Genomic DNA, 23,201 nt, shown 5'->3' with positions numbered 1-23,201 from the left:
ACAAGGCTGTTCCATGGCCCCTCTACTTTTCTCGTTATTTATCAACGGGATCGTCGAGAGAATGTTGAAGGCTAGTGTAGACGCCCCATCGTTAGCGGACACCAGGGTTCCGATCCTGATGTTCGCTGACGACACTCTTATCCTGTCTAAGACCCCCATGGGGTTGCAACGTGCATTAAGCATTTTCGACGCTTTTTGCATGGAGCATGGGCTAGAGGTAAATGTTGGAAAAACAAAACTAATGGCCTTCTCTACAGGACGTAGGAGTTATCCCAAGATAACCTTAAATAACAGTAGGCTAGACATTGTTAACGAATTTACGTATTTGGGAGTACAGATCGCAGAGGGCATTGGCTGGACGCATCATGTGGATAAAGTAGTCTTAAAGCACCAACAGCTTTCAGGTGCTCTAAGGGGGGAACACCGTAAATCAAGAACAAAACCTATAAAACCCGCAATGACAGTGTATGATGCGAAGGTTTTGGGTGCCACTCTATATGGTGCGGAGCTATGGGCTTGGGACAGTCTGGTGGCTCTTCAGACTTCCGAGAACAAGTTCATGCGAGGGATTACAGGACTCCCACAGAGCACCCCCCTAATCCCATTGTTCCTGGAGCTAGGTAGACGTACGATTATAGACAGAGCTCGATTGCGCCCAGTTCTTTACTGGAGACGCCTCTGGACGACTCCAGAAATAAGACAATACGCAGAGGGCTTTCTATGGATAATCAAGGAAGATATCTTCCACAAGATAAAATAGTTAAAACATCTAAAGACCATGTTAGTAAATCTAGGGTTTTCAAATCTTTGGAACAACCCCGAGGGAGAAATCTTCCCTAGTAAAGAAGCCCTCAAAGAACAATATTGGGATTGGGTGGGTGGTAAGATGCTGAATGACACCAGGGCAGACTCTATGTCTGGTCGTTTCCTGGAGACAAAATTTTTTCCTGTCCTAGAAAATTACTGGGATAACATCACGGTACCTATGGACAGGAAACTTGTCTTTCAGTTAAGGTCAGGCTCTATTCCCCTTAAGAAATTGACATCTGGCTGGCACAGACCCACCAACAACTTATGTCCAGCTTGCGAAAATGCCGAGGAGAGCATAGGCCATTTTCTCTTCGTATGTCAAGCCTACGTAAATCCGAGGAGAAAATGGCTCTCACCGGTATGTAAAAACTTGGGGACACGAGACAGTGCAGTGGCTTTAAAAATCTTATGCACAACTAACCAGGATTCGATAATCATAGGGGTAGCCAAATACATGGGTTGGGCTTGGGCGATTAGACGACGGTCCTTGGGGGGTGGCAGGTAACCAGGTATTCCTTTTAACAAAGTTTTATGTAATAATATTGGTATAAATAGTTCTTGTGAGTAAATGTAGTATGAGCTGTACTTTATGTTTAATGAATTTTTATTCTGTAACTATGTATTTTTGTGTAACTGTTTTGATTTTATGTGCTTTTATGAGAATTGTCTCGAATAAAGCTTATACAAACTAAAAAACATGTACAGTCCTTGTTTGGAAGGATTTGTACATTTTATCTGTATTGCTATCCAAGTCAAACGAGTATTATATTTTATTTATTCTCCGTGGCGAATCACTAGTTTATTTTTAACAATGTAATTTTTAAAACAAATTTTAATGGCTTTGACAAATTCATATTAATTCAGTTTCAGCATGAATATTTATAGTAAAGGTTCTATAAACGAAACCCTAAAGATGAATATATTAAGCCACCCTAGCTACATTCACATACTCGCATTCATGTTCTCTACTGCCGCAAGAATAAGAAAGGGACAGGTATGTTTGCCTCAAACTCTGGTGGGCATATTTACAAACCCCTTTCGCCACAGGAACGTTACTTTTTTCGATGATCCTGTGGCGATATGGGCTTTGCTTTATCTACAAGGCTGCGTTAAGCTACATAACGTGGCTCAACGCTGCCTTGTAAATAAGGTCCCCTTTCACGCTGTACTTAGCGTGAAAGGAGCGAGCAATGAGTGTTGTGGAGTGCGTTCCACCGCAACACCCATTGATTTTGACAAGGGTGTTGTAAATATGGAGCAGTGCCAAAATTAAGACCAGGGGAAACTTTGTTTTATACTGGTGAAATGAGGAGAAATGCTTTATTTCTCCTCGTTTTTGCGGTTTCTTGTGTGCTGCATTGTGCAGCACACATAGAAACAGCAAAACGCTGTTAATTGTTTATTTGCAGGAAGGTGCACCTTCCTGCACATAAACAATAATGTAAAAAAAAAAGACGAGTTTCAACTTCTATGTGTGCTGTTCACAGTAGCACACATAGAAGTTACAAAACACGATTTTAGATTGTTTATGTGCATGAAGGGACACCTTCCTGCACATAAACAATCTTTCCCCTCAACGCAAGGGTACCTGCCTTGGCGCTAGGTTGCTAAATTTAGCGCCAGCACAGGGAGAAATACAGGGCCGTACCGTATTCTTGGTAATACTGTGCAGACCTGCATTGCAGAAGTGGCGTAGCGCAGCATTACACCAACAGGACTAACGCTGTGCTTCTTCAGAAGTGGGCCAATATATTGCTGTATCCATCATTTCTGAGTAACAGGCTGAAGTAGGTACCTGCACAGGCATAAAGGACTATTTTTATATACAGCGGGAATAATGTTGCTTCACAAAGGCAGATGTAGTGCATACTCTCACATGGAATGCTTGCTGTGGATGCACACTGTCTGTATATAGTGTCTGAGGAGTAGTTGTATCTCCCTATCGAAGTCTCCTTTGACCAGGATATTAACCCCTTGGCTGCGGGGTGTTTTCACCTGCTGTGCGGCGGGAAGGGGGGCCGCGGATGCTGCCGCCGTGCTTGTGACGAGCTCAGCTCGTCATGAGGCATAGTGGAGCTGCACTCATGACAAGCTGAGCTCGTCACGACCACACCCATTTTGGAACGTTCAGCACAGCGGGTAAATTATCCCCGCGTGCGAACGTTCCAACGGCCGTGACAAGCTCAGCTCGTCATGAGTGCAGCTCAACCGTGCCTCATGACGAGCTGAGCCCGTCATGAGCACGCAACGGGTTAATGTTGAAACCTCTTCTTGGCTGGACCCTGAAACACAACACAATTGGAATAATTCTGGGTCTGGTGATGTTCCACCAATATTTTATGTGAATGGCTAGTCAGCAGCCACCAAAGGGGTCCTGCTGACTCAGGCTGCTTCTGAGGATTAAGAATGGTCTAGTACGAATGCAGTTTCCACGTGGACCACACCATCGCCAGACATTCTTGGGCTAATGAATCCCCCGGAGCACAAAAGGTTAATCTCCATCATCATGCATGACATGCCTGAGTGCTGCCCCCATTCTTTTATACAAGCCATCTTTCTGTATAATGTGTGGATATCAAATGTTATATGTCTGTACTTAAGAGGCAGCAGAGAGGGCATACTTCAAACTTCGATAGGCTATAGAACTCATTTCAATACAGTGCGCCGTCTATAACTTTTTCTCTTAGGCAAGTTAGTTAGATGAGGTGCCAAGCTACTGTAAAACTGTAGTCATGTAGTAATTGCCAGCCATCTCCATACAAGTCTACACTAGTGTATAAGCCTTGGGAGAAAATCATTGTGAAATTTTTTCCAGCCCACCGCATACCCCTTCCTGTAGTGATCAGGCTCTTAGCACCTTGACTGTAAACCCAGCCCTAGTGATGGTGTTCCATATGCTAGCGGGCTAGTTAAAATAACATCATCCAAGTAGGTTCCCGCTCCTGCCATCGTCACATTGGGCAGATGCTTAAAAGTGGCAATGATGTTCCACATACCTCTGCTTTCTAAGATACTTACAAGTTCAGTAAAAGGAAACATCTCTTATGGGTAGGGTCACCTGCTAGTGCCATCAGATTTGGTCCACGGTGGGGTTGAAGTTGATGCACTTGGGATTTCTGAAAAGCCATACTTTTTGTGTAAAATGTACAGATTTATTTTTGTAACTATGACGAGCGGTGGGTAGTCAAGAAAAACCTATTCAGTCTAAAATCAATCTCTTCCAGGTATAGAGAGGTTGGTGGGAGGGCATATTCTTACACAGTGGTAACTTCTCTTGAACATCAGTTAACATCACTGCTTTGCAGAACCTCACACTCACACGACCATCACTTGAATTCTACTACAGCCACATCTTTTGTTTATTCTTCCATATCAGAAATTAATCATATTGGTATTGAATGTCTGTTCTTGTGGCTCTTTATTATCAGATTTATAAATAATGTCATTATATTTGTAATATTGAAAAACGATCACTTACAAATGTATGCAATATTTTCTTTTTTTTTTTTAATTTTATTTTTTATTGCAAGCAAAACAAATACAAAGTTAATTCATAATAAAGAGTACACAGAGAAAAATAAATAAATAATCTTATCATTGTAGATGCTCATAACAAAAACATCGGTTATTACCGATTGGATGTATATCGACATTTAGCCCCCCAATTCTGCCTGTATCCATTGCTGGATAGGAGCCCATATTTTTCCTCCTGCTAATCTTCTTGCACGGCCTTTTACAGCATAAATAGCATGTTCTAAATTATATTTAGCTAATAGCCGGGCTCTCCAAGAATGATATAATGGTGCATCTGGGCTTATCCATTCCTGAGTAACACAAGCACGAAACACAGACATACAAATAAATATCAGGTTTTTTTTTATCCTCCGCAATGTTATCAGAAGTTATGCCTAACAAAACCATCTCTGCTGTTATAGTAACAGTACAGCCAAGTATTAATGTCAAAAAAGTCTGTATTTCATTAAATACTGTTGATAACTGCGGACATGACCAAAACGGCTTCCAATAAACATCTCTTGCCAGTAGTACCTGAAAGCGAGCCCCATTTGGCAATTTTTTTTCGGAGTATGATATAAATCAAAAAGGACCATATAGTGCTGAGTACGAGATCGTCTCGTTAATAAGATGGAGTTAGCCATCGAAATAGAATCTTCTATCAATATGTTTGCCTTCCCCAACTTCGTTACCCATCGCTCTTGCACTAATGATAGATCATCTGGATAGGATGAAATCAATAAATTATAGAAAAAATCAATCCTTCTTTTAAAGTATAAAGATTCAATCAAAGGTATTTTCGAAAGGCCTAAACGTTGATCAAGTGATAAAGTATTAAAATAACTATGTAATTGAAAATATTTAAAATAATCCAAAGTTGAAATATTAAACTTAGTCTGAAGAGACTGAAAGGAAATCATTTCATCATTGTTCGAGAGATCTCCAATACAGTTAATTCCTTGTTTGGTCCATTTTATCATAATATGGTCCCTACAAATAACAGGAAGAATGTACTTAGATGACAGGGGGGTATATCTTAAGATTTTTGGAATCCTCATATGTCGTTTCATAATCTTCCATGCTCTATATGCTGCTATTACGGTCTTAAATTTAATTTTCCTGTAATAACTCGGTTCTATATTTTTCAGAAAGCATCCACGAGCCTCTGCCCCTAAAGAAAATTCATAAATAGAAGGAGAATGTGGTTCATATATTGGGGCTTTGATACTAATAATTAAGGGATTGGTAAACTGCAGTATTGATGCTAAGTAATAAAACAAAAAATGTGGTGTACTCCATCCTCCTCTATACTTTGGGAGTGTTAGCTTTTTAAAAGCTTTACGGTGGCGTTTGTATCCCCATAACAAATTTCCGGCCATTCTCTCAAATTGTTTAAAAAATTCTACTGGGAATTCAAGTGGAATGGTACGCAAAAAATACAAGAATCGCGGAACTATAAGCATTTTTAGTACATTATTTCTACTGTATAACGACAGATGCAGGTGATTAATGTGTTCCAAAGTAGAATTTGTTTTCTTTAGTATGGGGATAAAATTAAGATTGGGAATATCAGAAATCGGGGTTGTAATCCTAATTCCCAAATATGTTGCCGTAGAGACTATATTCAAATGTGTGGGTGGATTTAAACCTACAAATAGGATTTGGGTTTTTGAAGAATTTAATTTATACCCTGATAAAGCACCAAAGTCCTCCGCTACCGCTTCAATCTTTGGCATTGCCCTTGTAATATCTGTGGTAACAACCACCACATCATCAGCGTACGCCAATGCTCTATATGAGACCCCCGCAAGCTCCACCGGGTTTATTTCATCCTCTCTATTTAATTGATTTAGGTAGATATCTATATATATAGAGAAGAGGAGTGGAGATGACGGGCACCCTTGGCGGGTACCCCGGAAGATAAAAAACGGGCTAGAATTGCAGGATCCTAATTTGATACATGACGTTGGTGATTGGTAAAGGGCTTTCAATGCAACAATTATTTTTGGCCCAAAGCCTTTCATAGCCAAGACATCCCAGAGATAAGGCCATGCCACCCTGTTGAATGCCTTCTCGGCATCCAACAGGGTGATTCCAATGGATGTATTAGTAGCCTGCACCCAGTCCATCATGGCATTGATTCTTCGGACATGATCAGCAGTATCCCTATTAGGTATATAGCCATGTTGCCATCGTGAAACAATAGAGGATATTACTGTTGACATAAGGGTAGCGAGTATTTTTGAAAATACCTTGCTATCAGCAATTATCAAGGATATTGGTCTGAATGACACAGGATTTAGAGGAGGCTTATCCTTTTTAAGAAACGCCATCAGTATAGATTGGCTCCATGATACTGGTGGGAACCCTCTTTGAGATGCCTGGATTGTAATTAGTAAGTCTTCTTTCATAGCATTTCTAAAAATCCTGAAAAACTCAAGAGGGATGCCGTCAGGGCCATGGCTTTCCCTGCAGCCAATGAAAGCAAGGCTGATTCAATCTCCTCCTAAGTAATATCAACTTCAAGGGACTGTGATTGTAAATCATTTAGTTTTGTGAGATTGTTTCCTCCAATAAAGTTTAACAGCATATCCGAAGAATAAGCCTCGTTCTCATTTTTATAAAGATCGGAATAAAATCAGCGAAATACCTCCAAAATTTGTGTTGGCTGATTATAAACTTGTCCTGTCTCATCTTGTATCTCGTTTATAGAATTTAGAATTTCTTTCTCTCTAGTTCTTTTTGCTAATATCTTTCCTGAATTTTCTCCCATTTCATAGAACTGAGCTCTATATATCGTAAGTTGTTCTACAAATTTGATTGCGAATGTCTCATAGAGCTTAGCCTTATAGATGTCCAATGTAGTCTTAATTTGTTCAGTATCTTGGTGTTTAGAAATAGCTGTAGCTAGTTTTTTCTCCCATTCAAGTACCAGGTTAAAATTATGGTCTGTTTTCTCTTTAGTATTTGTTTGTTTCTTAATTGAATAGGAAAGTGTTTCGCCCCGAATTCGAGCTTTAAAAGCATCCCACACATTTTGAATAGATGTAATACTCCTATTAAAGAGGAAAAACTCTTTAATCCATTTCGTCATAGTTTCTATATACAAAGGGTCTGCTAGTAGTTTCCGATCAAATGACCAAGCTCTTAGCAATGGGGCAGAGCCATTTTTTGTCGTTACCTCTATTACTATGGGATTATGATCAGAGATTATACGGGGAAACATTTCAAATACAGTTCTGTTGATTAAACCAGAATTCACAAAAAGTAATCTATTCGTACAAATTTCTGATGGGGATTTGAAAAAACCCAGGTGAAAGAGGGTTTTTTGCATAACCCACATCTCTTAAACCATATTCAATTATTAATCCTTTAACTGCATTATATGTCTTCTTTTTTAAACCTGGATATTTTGTATCACTGGATATATCTATACTCCCTTCTAAATGTAAATTCAAATCTCCACATAAAACAATAGGGGATGGCCAATCTGCTAATTCTAACCTTAAATAATTCATAATCTCAGGATCATCTGAGTTTGGAGCAAAGACTGCAATATTTTCTTAAGTCTACATTAGACCAGTGCAAGCATCAAGTCAACATTGCAAGTGGTTTTAAAAGTGCATTGCACAAGCAAGCTACGAGCTTGACTTTAGTACAAATCTTCCTTACTTGACAGTTTACACTACACAGGATTTCACATTAAACAATGTGATAGTTATTGAAAATCTGTAGGATTTCTGCAGGACATGCCCAACGTGCATACCTAAAAATACAGTAAACTATTCTGCAAGCCCTATGTGTGACTCCTACTTTTCAAAGGGAAAATGGCCCTCTAAAAAAACTATTGACACTAACCAAACGATTTTACTGCACTTGAATCAGATTCAAATAAATAGGAACCACTTACCACTGTTATACCTATCACTTTAACCAATGGGTAGATGTGTTTTTTAAACTGGTGCATACCACCAAATCAAATTCTCACAAAATTACAGATTTCAAGACCCCCTGACATAATTCAGTGTTACTAAACAAGCTTCTTTGCAGTCGCAAAAATGTGTTGCAACAACATTGTCTCAGGGCTCCCAACTTTTATTTTATAGAGAGTATGTAAGATGAACATCACACTTGATTAATTGTAACAAATATTCAATGCCTTATTTTGTATTGCAAAATACTTAAATGGCATGCAAATTTACGGTGAAACCAAAAGATATCGCCCAATTACTTTATTGATTGTTGTTCAAAATTGGTTCTCTAGTTGGCAGAGGTTTGCACCATGCCCAGGTTGGAACCACAATCCTAGTCAGGGTAAGCTAGGTAAACACTAAAAGGTAATCTGTGCTCATCCTCTGGTTGCTTAGACAGAGCAGTCAGGTGTATCTAAAGAGGCAATGTGTGAAGTCTTTGTGCAACACACACACAGTAACAGAATGAAAACAGCACAAAACTACTCCACACAGGTTTAGAAAAATAGAAAATATTTTAATGAGAAAATCAAGACACAAATGACAAAAATCCAAGTAATAGAAATGGAGTTATGAATTTTTAAAGAATAAACCAAAAGTAGTGCTTCGAAGTCAATAGCGCTAAAAGGTTACTAGAGATCACACTAGACCAGGGTAAATTCAAAGTTTAGGCTGAGCACTATGGAGGGCAGACCAGTGACAGAACTCAAACTGGTCACTATGACAAAGTATCGGATCAGAGCTGCATCGTCGTCGAGTTGCGCAGGGATGTCTTCAGACTGGCATTGTGTCGGCGTCGAAGGGCACTGTGTCGGTTCCAAACGGCATAGTGGTGACAATGCTTTGGTAGCAAAACAACTGCAGAATGAACTTTGGAGGCCCAGTACAGGAGGGGGCACCTCAGGCATGGGTAGGACTCACAGATGGCAGTGCCCAGCAGCACCAGTGGAGTTGCAAGAAGTCTTTTATGACCAAGAGACTTCTGAAAACAGGAGGCAAGCCAGCAAGCCTTTGGAGTCGCTCTGAGTTCAAGTGAGATGGGTCCAATCCTTGTCCACCGCATGGTAGAGATCAACAGGCAGCAGGGGAAACTCAGAACAGAAGTGAAGCAGTTCCTTGGAACAGTTTGTAAAGCAGAGAGGAAATTCTTGTAGCACAGTAGTCCTTACTCATGGCAGAGTTCTTCACAAGTACAGTGGTGTACTGTCTTGGTAGGGTCAGAGCCCCAATACTTATACCAAAATGTGCCTGTGAAGTGGGGGATGACTTCAGAGCAACTCCTTGAAGTACATAGATCCCCTTTCATCCCAGCCCTTCAGGCTATCTATGGGGGGTAATCCGTCCTTTGTGTGCGGACAGGACACAGCCTATTCAGATGTGTCAGCTTCCATTTCCCCTTCCTCCCCAAGAAGGCTATCAAAATGCAGATAAATGCAGATGAGTCCTCTGTCACACTCACCCTTCCTGTGTTTGTGACTGTCTAGAGTGTATGCACAAAGTGTAGCTGTCACCCAGCACAGACAGGTATTGGAGCATGGCGACTCGCAGAGGTAGTACTGTGGGGCGGGCAGGGTGGGGGAGTAGTGGAGTCGGACATACGATGGCAAGAGTAAAGTTAGTAAATAATTAAATAAAACTATTTACCTTGCACTCTCTGATCACCACTCAACACAGCACTGCAGCACTGCCCCTGCGAGCCGCCACTGTTTTGGAGACAGGATGGAAGGCACATAGAGGAGTAAGAGCAGAGAAATGTCCACTTTCTAAAAGTGGCATTTCTAAATAGTAATGTTAAATCGAACTGTACCATTAAAGAGTGTATATCATTACCATTCCAAAGATATGAAACATAATGCAACTAACATAATGCAACTTCTCCTTTCTAATCAGGAATTACAGCTTTAAAGTTTTTTAAGGAATTCCCAATGCTAGCCTATGATAGGAGCAGGCCTCACAGTAGTGAAAACAAATGTAGCTGTTTGTCACTACCAGCTTTTTTTCTGCTTCTCTGTAAGTAGCCCACTATCCAAGGGCCTGCAATTGCTACATTCTTTGCACGCTTTGATGGCTGAATTGGGTGTCTGATGAAACATAGTTACCAATTTAATATAGTGTTAGGGAGACAGCTGTGGCCTATCAGTGCTTAATTTGTAAAACAAATAAGTGCCAAGGCTCAAGTCAGGAGACCATTGCAGCTTGCACCACATATTGCCCTTCCCAGAGCTGCCAACGGCAGAACCAGCACAATTACTATTCATCACACTGCTACAGGTGGGACAATTCAGACTATTCCAGGGCCCTGAAGCTATAGGAATGGCATGGGCTGCAGTCAGTAGTCATTTTTAATGTATATTGAGTTAATAAACAACTGCTGTTTTGCTCATCTATAAATTAGACAGACAACGCCACCATGTGGGAGACTTTTACAAGCCCCCTGTGTTATCAATTTAGGGCCAGATGTACGACCCTTTCATTTAGCACCTTGCAATTTGCGACACATTGCGAGTCACAAATTGCGAGGCCCTACATGAATGTATAACAGTGTGTTTTCACTGTTTTGCGATTCCCAATGGGGTCGCAAATTGCGAGATTCATCAATATAAATGAGCCTCTCGCAATTTGCGAGCCCATTGTGAATGCCAGTCCTCCCTGGGATGGTGGCTCAGCAGACCATCATGTCTCTGTCTGCTTTTTAATATAGCAGCTTTTTTTTCATTAATGCAGCCCATTTTTCTTAAAGGAAAATAGGGTGCATTTAAAAAAAAATCGTTTTTGGTTCATTTTTTAAGGGCAGGCGGTGGGCATTAGGACCTGCATGCATTTGCAAAGGGGAAGGGGACCCCTTCCCATTTTCAAATACATTACCACCTACTTGAAGTAGGTGGTAATTACAAGTGTTTTGAAACCGCAATTGTGGTCGCAAACCATTAGTACATTGTTTTGAGACTCGCTATTTGGAATGGACGGCCCCTTCCAAATAGCGAGTCGCAAAACCTATTTAGTGAGTCACAAAAAAATTGCGACTTGCTAAATAGGCTACATACATGGCCCAATATGTTTTTGCATGCGCAAACGGGTTTCCGAACTGCCGAGCACTGGAAACCGCTGACTCTAATTAAGCGCTGCTGGAGCTCCAACTTTTCCCTTATAGAGAGAGTTTAATGAAAAGGAGAACATAGAGAGATGTCTTTACGTATGCCTGGCCGTGGTGCAGTACACCCAACCACAGTGCCCAGTTAGTCTTCCTATTCATCTTTCCAATCACCAAAGTAGGATAAATCAGTTTCAGTAATGCTCCTGCCAATAACTCCTCATGCTCCCATTGTAAGATTACTTAAGCAGCAAGAGCAATGTCCATCGGAGAACAAGACTTTCCCCCTGAAATGCTAACACACAATTCGTTGACGGACTCCAGCAGTTATGCTTGGCTGTGGGGCAGTACTCGAGCCAGGGTGACCAGAGAAGCCTCTTCTCTGTCCATTTGGTCACTTAATGGTGGCATACCACCCTCTAAAGCAGCAGACATGATGTTTGTCAGCGATCAAAACTTTCCCACTGAAAGATTAGCACACAAACCTTGGACTGACCACAGGAGTAACCCATTGTGGGTAATCAGTTCCCTGCCCCTGTTTACTTCCAAGAATATTGGAAGTGATATTAAATTGCACTAAATCCCCAAGAGCAGTGGTTTGCCAACGTTTTAATGCCACACACTAATCGCACTTTTCATGTAAAAAATCTAATGGCCTTCCCCCCAGAATGCCACACATATTTTTTTACTATTATATAGAATTAGCAGCTCTTAACAGATTTAAGAATTCAAACATTGCAGGTATGTTTAGTTATTCCTTTTGCAAATGCAATGAAATATAATGTTGCCATAGTAGGCCACACTTATTGATTGCTCCTTATTGATTGACTCTGTGGAGCTTAAATATTTTTATCCAACTTAGACCATGACTCTAAAGTGCATTTATATGTTTCATTCGTTTGGGCTAAAACATCCTCAAACCTCAACACTATATCTAAGGTTGTATACTATGAACATACTGATTTAAATGAATCATTTTGGGTCCATTTGAATCTTCTTATGGTCCTGAAGATGGTCTGTGCTCCACTTCTCATGCATAAACCAGTTGGATTCCTGGATGAATTAATGCATACAGTGGACTCATTCCATACATACGGAGAGTGGACTCTTCATACATTAATCTATGATGTTAAACAGAATATGTGATCACTTTATTCTGTTTGCACATGATTAATGTGTGAAGGGTTTATAGCGTATGCACCATTTATCTTGTATTCATTATTAATTCTGAACATGGAGAATACATATATTTTGTCAAATCAAGCATTGCATATACCTTTTCCCTTCTTGATTAATTAATGTGACCACTAAATTTGAATTTCTGCCTTCAATTTATTCTACACTCTCAAAATTCTGGGACTTACTATCCAGAGTTACTTTTTATATTTTGAGATCTTAAAATGATCCCCTTGTTCGCACATTACTTTCAGACTGTCAACACTTTGGTTGCTGCACTGCCTTGCGTCAAAAATAAGGAGATTTGGGCCTGTTTTTTCACACGAAAAATAAACAACACTGTTTTGATGTTCCTTTTGGCCAGAGCCTGGCTTCTGTAATTACATCAGAATACATTCCTATTTTAAATGGAAAACATTTATTTTCACTCATAGTATATTTCTTCTTATGTGCTATTCTCAGCATACCCCTTCATAAAACTACCAAATACTAATTTATACGATTTCTTGGTACACACTTAGGGGGCACTCTGGGTACACACTGGGGGCCTATTTATTAGGTAGTTATGAGGTTTATGAGGTAGTTTGCATCACTCTTGCACCATGCAACGTGGTGCAAAGTGACGCAAACCTTAAGACAGATTTTTGAAGCCAGGAGTAACGCAATGCAGGTGTTGCGTGGGTGTTCCCATGCATCTCCCATAGTTTTTGACACTTTCTTAGATTTTCACGAAATTGTAAACCTGGGAATGCGCCACAATCTTATACCTTCCGGGGAGGGTGGGGCGAAATGAGGAGAAATGTCTCTATTTCTCCATTTTTCTTCCTCTTCCTCCATTCCACAGTACACATAGAAAGAGGAATATGCCTCCCAGGATTGGTTTTGTGCAGGAAGGACCTACAGGCACTCTTGCATCAAAGTGCAAAGGTTCATGTGTTAGCTCTAGGCAGCCAAAAGGGCGCCTGCACGGGTGAAAGGACAGCAAAGCGCCATATTGCCTTAAATGCTGTGCATTGCTGCCCTTTCCCTGTCACGTAGTGCAGCACAGCAAGGTGATTTGCTGCACAGCACTGCGTGACTTCCCCATAAATAGGCCCCTTAGTGTAGTAACTGTGGGGCATATTATCAAGGGGGTTTATCTCCGCTTTTTTGGCATTAAAAGCCAAGAAAGCGGAGATAAAATTATCTCCCTATTACCTAGCTGTCGCTAACACCAGTTAGCGACAGCTAGTAGGAGATAGCAACCATCTTGGGCTTCACTTTGCATATCAGTGATATTTAGCACTAATGACATGCAAAGTGGGCGTGCCAAGATGTTAGCGACTGAAAACAGTTGCTAACATCGCTATCTCCTATTACCAACTTTTGGAGATATTCGCGCTAAGCACGAATATCTCCAAAAGCTAACACCTGCCCTTAGCAGTTCTTAGCCATGTTATCCAATGGGAGGTGGATAACATGGCTAAGAGCATTAGCTCGGTAATGCATGAATATCGCTGACTTTTCAGCGATATTCATGCATTGCGGCGATTTTTATCGCATTTGCGATAAACCTTGGTAATACCAATGTTTATTTGCGGTAAAAATCGCCACAGCTCAGCAGTAAATTTTTCCCGCTAACCAAGCAATAGCGATAATTATCGCTATTGCTTGGTAATATGCCCCTGTGTGTTTCTCTGGGCATTATCCGGCCCAGTTTTCCATAAAATGGTGGCCCTATTCCAGCCGTATCCATAATCTGTGTTTTGAGTTTCTTGGAACCTAACTGGGGTTAGATTTTGCTAAATGAGGCAATAGGTGCGTTGTATGTTGAAGACCTGGGGAGTCTGATGAGAGTCTTTGGCAGTGGTGACTTTGTTGATGGAGTGCTGGTTGGACGTGCTGTGATTCTGAAGAACATAAGGCAGCTAGATGTTAAAGGCACAGGAGCAAGATTTTAGATTTGACACCTGGTGTATTGAACAAGGCTCTTTTGCAATCGAGGATGTGTTGGCCTTATCGGCACCGGTTTTGAGTGTTTGTAAAACTGTTACCTGCAGTGGGATGTGGCCCTTATTGCATATGTGTAGAGTACCCCTGGAAATGGCAGAGGCATATGTTCCTGGGTCACTGGAGCAGGCAGCTAGATTTCTTGAACACCGGGTGTGCGTGTCGGGTTAGTCTACTGGCTAAGTAGAATGAGGGTGGGGTCATTGGGGGTTCTGATGCAGTGGTAGGTGTATTTTTATTTTTGGGGAATGGGGGTTTGTTGGGCGTTCAAAAACATAAGGGGGTGCGAAATGCCTACTTTAAATATGTGCTGGGAATAGAAGACAGTATGTTTCTATAGGAGTTTGAAAAGACAGAAGGAACAGCCTCCTCGCCATCTTTTCTTTCGAGGGGATGTCATCCCTGTGTAAGGGATACATTCCTGTCAAGCCTCCTCTTTGGGGCATATTTACTAGGAAGTGGCAGAGAGCGGTGTTAACCACCTTGGCTTAACGCCGCCCTCCGCCACTTCCAAAATGCAGGGCTGTATTGCATTTACAAGGATACGGTGCAGCCCTGCGTTTCCCCCTGTGCTGGCGCTACACTAAGCAGCCTAATGCCAACGCAGGAACCCTTGCATCATCGTGCAAGGGTGCCTGTGTTGTAGGGGAAGATTGTTAATGTGCATGAAGGTCCCCTTTCCTGCACATTAACAGTCTTTAAATGGTGTTTTGTAAGAAGTTGCAAAACTTAATTCTTTTTTAATGATTGTTTATGTGCAGGAAGAGTCACCTTCCTGCACATAAAAAATCAATGGCCTTTTGCTGTTTCTATGTGTGCTACACAATACAGCGCACATAGAACCAGCAAAAACGATGAGAAATGAAACATTTCTCCTTGTTGCACCTGTTTAATACGAGATTTTCTGTGGTCTTAAATTTGGTACTGCCCTATATTTACGCCTCTCTTGTAAATATGGGGCAGCCTCAAAATCAATGGGTGTTGTGGCGGAACACCCACCTCAACAACCATTGCCAGCTCCTTTCATGCTTAGTATAGCGTGAAAGGGGGCCTTATTTACAAGGCAGCGTTAAGTAGCTTATAAGCCCATAGCGCCACAGGAAGGTCACTAAAAGTGATATTCCTGTGGCGATAGAGGCTTGTAAATAGGCCCCTTTGTGTTAGATACTCCAATAAAGTGCTCACCACTTAATAGCTTGGGCGATGGGTCAAAAGGGAGGTTTGCAGCCGCCAGTATGGAGCCCGGCTGAAGCATGCAGGGAAGGAAAGAGCTGGTGGAACTGACAAATGTTCTAACCCTGGAAACGAAGCAGGGGCTGATAGAGTAGGCATTCCCGCCAAGAAGCTTTCACGCCTAGTGCTAAATCCCATCGCCGTGACAAGGTAATAAAAAGCATAAATCGAATAAATAAAAAGCCTGAAAAATTAAGCTCAGATTAGACCCTTGAATGTACGTCCTTTGTTTGAAGCTTGACAGCGGAGAGGTGAGCGCGCAAGCAATGCACTAGCAGCCTGACTAGTATATCTCAGACAGTTTCCTGCTGTGGTTGAGGAGGAAGAGACAGATTCTACAATCCCTAATCTAATGTAAATGTAATTTGTACTTGTAAAGCGCACTAATACCCCAACTGGGGTGTCCTGGTGCTGTAACACATACCGCTGTGGAACCCTTCCTGGCTTTTCCCTGTGAAATGTCCACTCCTGGGCACCCCCAAGGTGAAGCCAGGCATCCTGGCGCTGTTGGGGCCGTTGTGGAGATTAAGCAAGCTATTGCCCAGAGTTGCAGAGTGGGACCCATGATTAGAATAGGCGCCAAGGTGAGAATTATCAGGTCCGGGGAGATTGAGTCCAAGAGCCACAGAGGCGGGAATTGAACCCTGGTCCTGGGCCAGACCTCTACATTAAGGTCTGCCGCTCTAACCATTGAGCCACACTTCTCCACAGCATGGCACAGCAAGGACAGATTTCTCCTACCTAATCTACAATTTTACATGGAACATTTTGAAACAATTCCAAATAATTCTGAAATATTTATAAGACTTTGGAACCAAGTTCGTCCTCATTTCTTGTTTTAAAATTCTGTTATCTTCCTCTTTGCCTATATTTTGCTCTCTGAGACAGGAACAACAGCAGGCAGTAGGTTTTGTGATCTCCGAGTGGGAGGCAGGGTGCCTGAGACCAATTCCAACAGCTGTTTGTTTCTTCAACATGCACTAAAGGTGTTTTGGGACTCTTCAGCATAGGCGGGTGTGTTGGATTTCTAAGGCACCGTTGCATTGTTCGCTTTAGCAGAGACTGCAGAATTTTTGCCTTTTGGAGTACGTGGGCTGGAGAGATGGATTTCAGAGGCAGCGTAGAGGGTGTGTGCGAGGAGACTGGTGGGTAATCTGCTCTTTGTGACACCCAGTCTGTAAAAGGTTTCTGATATGTGCTGTCTAAACGGATGTTTTCGTTCCCTCTAATCATGCCCCTTTCTTTTACCTCCTGTGTGTGCAGTGCCTACGCCGGAGGAGATGTGCAATCTAACGCCAGAGTCTTCCCCAGAGTGAGTATGCAGGAGTACCGTCCTCTGGCCCTAGGCCTCTGCTTAGCCACAGCTACACAAACTCTCCCCCGTTCACTCTCACCACCTCTCTCCCATGTTCTCGCTCCTCATTCGCTCCCTTGTCTCTTCCTTCTTCACTCTTCATCTTTCTACTTTTTTTCTCTCCTTCACCTCTCACCCTTCCTTTCTGTGCCTTGACCTGAAACAGTAACGCGCTGTAACCTCACCGAGTCCAACTTTCTTTCTCTTCCGCCTGTCCTTGTACTCCCTGCTCCCTGTAACTTCCATGCATCCCCACAACTTCCATGCATCCCCACAACTTCCATGCATCCCCACAACTTCCATGCATTCCCACAACTTCCATGCTTCCCCACTGTTCCCTCCCCCTACTATCTCCAGAATCTTTCCCCTCTCCTTCAACCCACCTTCATCCTTTTCCAGTCTCTTTCCAACCCTTACTCTCTTTTTCTTCTCTACTGTGTACTCTCTCTCCCATCTCCCGCTCCCTCAGCTCACCGCCCTCTCCACCCCCTCTATTGTCCCTCATGTTCCAAACACCTCTTCTTTAGCTAGACTGGTTCTTTCCTCTGCTGTTTCCTTCTCTGTTTTTCTTTCTTGCTTATCCTTCCTTCTAGATAGAGACAAGCTTGTCTCTACGGTCCCAGTCACCTCTTCATCACCACATTCCCCTTTCTCCCCATCTGCCATCAATGGATTCTCTGGCACTGCTTGGCATGTGATACCCCCACGTCATTCAAATATCAGATGACGTGCCTTATCATCTCTTCCCCAGTACTCCTGCCCCTCTTCTTTCTACTGGTCCATTCTCCTCTGCAAATATCCTATATAGTTCTCATGCCCCTCATTGCCAATTGACCCCATTCTTCTTATTCGCATTCTCCACATCATCTCTCCTCCCCATCCTTCTCTCGCCTCTTCTTGTCAGCCTCCTCCTTTCCCCATCACGCACCTCTCGTTCTCTCTTCTTAAGGACTGTCCCCCCGTTCTATTCTCCTTTCCTCTTTTTCATCTTTTCACTCGCCCAGTCTTTCCTCTTTCCCTCCTCATTCGCTTTCCTCCATCTTTTCTCGCCACTTCTCCTGCTTCGCTCTCCTCCGCCTCTCCTGTTCTCCTGTTCTGCATGTCTTCTCTCCCTATCACTCCTCCGGCACGATTCGTCCTCTCTCTTCTCTCTGACGACTCTACCCCTCCCCCAGCTCTCCCTCCGAGCTCCAGAATCCGCCTTTGTCTTTTTAGGCAGTAAAAAATAACCCCCTCCGCTCCCCACAGTTTTATGATGTGACTTTAAGGGCTTAATTTGGCCTTCTCCTCTCCAAACCGGTGAAAATAAAAAAAGCCATAAAAGATAATTAACTGTGGAATATCTGCGCTGGTTTTGCTGTACGGATTCCAATAAACCAGTGTTCTGCTTCTGCTCGCCTTTTCATTCTGTTTATTTCTTTTGTTATTTTTACATCTTTCTCGGTGTTGTTTTTATTCTATTTAATTTGCATTCGTTTGTTTAGCATTTCTTTTCCAACCGACACTTTATCCCTGTGAACATTACTTTACATCATTACCTTTATCCTTTGCATTTCGTCCTCTTTCTTGTTTTAGCTTTTTTAAATTTCTAATAACAATAAACCCTCCTGGTCTATTACTTACATTCTTCGCCCTTCTTTCCTAATTTCTCTATGCTTCTTTATTTTATTGCTTTATTTGCTTCCTTCCCAACCTTTCTAATCACTTTTCTGTTTAATTAATTTTATACCGTTTGTTGTTATTTTTTCTTCATGCTACTTACATCTGGGTGGTTCTTTCACTACCCCTGTACTTTACTTTCCTCTAATGCCCTTTTGTACTGTCTTTTCTGGCTCTTTTTTGTTTTTATTTATTTGATTGATTTATTTCTATTATCTCATTCTTTTTGACTTTCCATGTATTACTCTCCACCTGCACCCTTTCTTTCCCCATTACCAGTCCATCACCAACGAGGTAAATGCAAAAGTAGACCTTCCCACCTCGCTCTATGTTCTCCCTTGTTGATGTGTGTAATGATGTGAAAGTTAACAGATGCTATAGGACGCTAAACACACATATAACTACTGTTTTAGTATTAATTCAACTTTATTGTCGAAGAAACCCCTACATAGCACTTTACTCTCCACGTATGTTTTGACCTCTTCCAGGATACTTATCAAGGAAAATGTTTATCTCACTGAGCACCCATTCAAACACAATCATATTATAAAAAGGTATACAAAACAATGCTAATTTGTTTCAGTCATCTAAATAATTACTCAAACACTTATTTAAAAAAAAGTAAGTATACAAGTCATCTTTCCAAATGGATGAGCAGCTCCTCAAGTACTCACTTTTATTACTTTAAATTGAAATATACAATTCATCCATCAGTCAAACATTCAATGTTGGAATAAAACATGAAAATAATTATAAAAACCATAATTCGATTATTGTATACCCTCTCCAACAAGATGTAATTAGGGTTGCATGACAGTTACCATCAACCTATGGTATTTTTACAATCACTTCATTCGTCAGGCTTTATTTTGGCTATTGCCGGAATCACATTACATTAGCAAATCCAGGACTGGTGAAATGCATCATTAGCCAACAACTAGCAAATGGGACATGGCAAAAACTCCATGACCTAAAATTGTCATATTAAGCATTTTGGGGGACCCGAGCAACATTTACTTTAGGGGGCCCTGTCCGTAACAGCTTTAAATTTTATTACTTCATTCTCAAATATTACTTCTGCTGATTTCACTTCCTTCTCGTTTCAATGAAGTTATATTATTTAAGAGAATCCTATAAATTCTTACATTGTATGCCGCAGTGCATCAGAATGAGCCAGCAGTACCACAAAATATTTTGTGGTGGGCAAACAAATGTTAATGTTAGCTCGACTTATATAGCGCACAGCTGCCTCAGCAAAGAGGCACCCCGACACTGACAGCAGAAGAACATAGAGGCTAAGAAACAGGGCGAATCGGCGCAGAAAGAAGTGCACATTAAAAAGAGGGATTAGGCCACGGGGAAGAGGTAAGTCTTAATGGCTTTACGGAAGGCCAACAAGCTATCCAGACTGCGAATCTGAAAGGGCGAGGAGTTCCATAACTTGGCTGCCAAACAATGAAAAGACCGTCCCCGGCACGGAGATGGTTCACTCGAGGGACCACAGCCAAGTGTTGCCCCAAAGAGCGCAGCTGGTGTCTAGGAACGTAAGGTACCAGCAAGTTGGCCAGAAGCCCGGGAAACGCAAGCTTTAGAATTTTAAAGGACAAACAGAGAGCCTTAAATTCGATTCGCTTAGCCATGGGCATCCAATGTAACCGTTGGATAGCACCAGCTGTTGAACAGTTACGCGGGAGCCCCAACAGGGCTCTGGCGGCTGCATTTTGGACTCGCTGCAAGCGCACTACCTCAGCCTGATTAGCCCCAAGGAGGAGCGAGCTGGCATAATCCAGTCTAGATAAGATGGCCGCTTGAACGATCAGCTGACGGGTAGGTGGATCAAAAACCCCAGTATGGGTCTAAGACCCTGAAGAAGGCCGAAACAAGTGCCGGCCACTTTCTTGGTGTGATCCTGAAAACTGAGGGGAGAATCCATCCATACCCCTAAGTTTTTAACCACTTTCTTGGGGATAGGCGCACTACCAGGAGTGGTGGGCCACCATTGCTCACTCCAAAGTCTCCTGTCTTTCCCCACCAGCAACACCTTGGTTTTATTGGCGTTAAGCTGGAGGCAGATGAGGGTTATTATGTCCTCTCGCCTTCTACAAAGCTGGCATTTACCCTTGCCTATTTTGTTTATTATAATGTCATGGTCACAGTCAAATTATTTAGTAAAAGTGGAAAAAGGCAGGATTTCCAAGTTAAATGTAATAAAAATATTCTTACTGTCCAAAAACCACTGTTTGCAGAGTAAATGTATATGACAATATCACTTAATTGCAACAACCTGTATCCAGCAATTGGGCTTGTGCCCACATATAGTATAGTATGCACTGCAAAAAGCAGTCAGTGGCACTTTGGTACAGTCTCAGGTGTATAATAAAGTGTTGACAGGACTTAGCTATAGTGTCTGTGTACCTCTCTCTTTTTGGCATGAGTAGTGTTCTTAACAAGCCTTAGCTACAGTTGTATGTCAATACAACACAGTGTTTACACCGCACTACCAATACAATGCTGGTTTTACAACGCAAGTCGTTACCACGACTTGCGCTGTAGGGTGCTGGATTTAGGAATAGTAAGATTTACTATTCCAACACCAGCCTACGTACATTAGGGAAGGTGTTGGAATAGTAAATCTACTATTCCTTAGCCTAGAGCGCCCTCCAGTGCAAGTCGTGGTAACGACTTGCGTTGTAAAACCAGCGTTGTAATGGTAGTGCGGTGTAAACACTGCGTCGTAATGGATGTTCCCCCTTAGCTACCATGCCTCTCTAGCCCTCTCCTTGGCACATGAGTTGAGTTATTGTCTATAGCCAAGTTGTGTCTGTATTCCTCCCCTCTTGATATGAGTGGAGGTCTTGATAGGCTTTAGATAAGATGTCTCTCTACTCCTCTTCTCTTCCTCCCTCTTTACCTGTCCATGAGGTAAGCATAGAAACAGGCTTGTGTATCTTACCCTATCTTTTCCGGTCTGATTTTTGAAAACATGTCCCTTGTCGACAGCGGAGGCAGAGAAGTGCAATCGTGTATATTACCAGATTACAGACCTGGTAGCATTTTAACCTTGAGTCACCAAATTCAACTCATGCCAAGCCAAATGTTTTGGATGGTGACAGAAGTGGTAAAAGGTGCGCAAATGCTTCCTCCAAACAGTGTTTTTTCTAACCTTTGAATTTATTTCCTACCCTTTCTCCTTCACACAGACTTGCCAAAAAATCTTGGTTTGGGAATTTTATCAACCTGGAGAAAGAAGAGCAGATATTTGTAGTGATAAAAGACAAGCCTTTGAGTTCCATCAAAGCTGATATAGTCCATGCCTTCCTCTCGGTAAGCTAAACCTGGGTATGTATGTTGGGTCTTTTTGTGTGTCACTACATGTGTATGCATGGATGTGCTCGCAACATTGTGTGCGTGTGCACATCTGTTTATCTCTGAACATGTGTATTTCTGATTTCCTGAACTAGTGTGTATGTGCTTTGCGGGATCTGTTAACACTGTGTCTGGGTAAGTCTTTTCAGTGACTCTGTGATATTACCACATGATCATGGGTTTCACGTTTATGTGCGAGTGTGCTTACCATTGCATTTCAGTTTCTATACCTGTGAAACATTCAGGCAGTTTTATCAACACTTTGCTGCCTGTGCAAAATAACCAACTGTGACGGAAACCAGTGTAAAATATAGATTTTTTAAATTTAATTTCCAGCACAAACCTTTTTTTTTTAAACCGTAAAATTGCCTAACAGCAACTTATAGTAGCGCTTTGTACTGCTTTGCATCAAGGGGCATACCATTGGTGGTACATTGGCACTCCCACTCTACCACCCATGGTTTTTCATTCATTGGTAGGTGGGCATTTGCACCAAACCATTACGCCTCCTTGAGGCAGGTGTTAACTTGTAGAAATGTATTTATTTCTCCAAACCTTTCAAACTTCACATGTGCAGCATTATACAGCATACATATTTGGAAGAGATGTCCCTTCCTGTACACAAATTGTGCTAGACATGAAATAATGCGAAGTATATTAACCCCTTGGACGCAGCCGCGATTCTACGCCTGTGCGGCTGTTTTGAAGAGTGGGCGGGTTCATGACTGCCCCTAGCCGTCATCAGCACACGCCCACCGTGATGTATGACGGCTGGGGGCCGTCATCAGCATGGAAGGGGTTAAACAAGATTTAGTGTGATTTCATAATATCTGTGATTTTTCTGGTGTGAAATCCGTTGAAAATCAATTCAGCATAAACCACCTTTATATTGTATGTGACTGTAGCTGGAGTTTCACAAAAAAATATCTTCCCCCTTTAGTAAAATACACAGGTTATACAGGTTTAAAAAAAGAATACAAGAGCAAACGAGTTGCAACTCTAAATCAGTGAATTTTTTTTCAGCGTAGACGCTACCTGG

The 23,201-nt window shown here is 41.9% G+C and overlaps 1 protein-coding gene across 1 annotated transcript in view; it reads left to right on the top strand.

Annotated features, from left to right (window-relative positions):
* Positions 1-23,201, top strand: part of BRSK2 (BR serine/threonine kinase 2) — a 683,888-nt gene that overhangs the window by 602,379 nt on the left and 58,308 nt on the right. The window contains exons 17-18 of the mRNA XM_086957728.1: positions 17,047-17,095; positions 21,997-22,120. Of these exons, the coding sequence (XP_086813854.1) occupies positions 17,047-17,095; positions 21,997-22,120 (173 nt within the window). The remainder of the gene's footprint in view (positions 1-17,046; positions 17,096-21,996; positions 22,121-23,201) is intronic.

The sequence above is a fragment of the Lissotriton vulgaris genome, chromosome 2_1 (genome assembly GCF_964263255.1).
Source record: "Lissotriton vulgaris chromosome 2_1, aLisVul1.2, whole genome shotgun sequence".
Taxonomy (NCBI): domain Eukaryota; kingdom Metazoa; phylum Chordata; class Amphibia; order Caudata; family Salamandridae; genus Lissotriton; species Lissotriton vulgaris.
The sequence above is the reverse complement of the archived record's forward strand: the minus strand, read 5'-3'. Positions and strand labels throughout refer to the sequence as shown.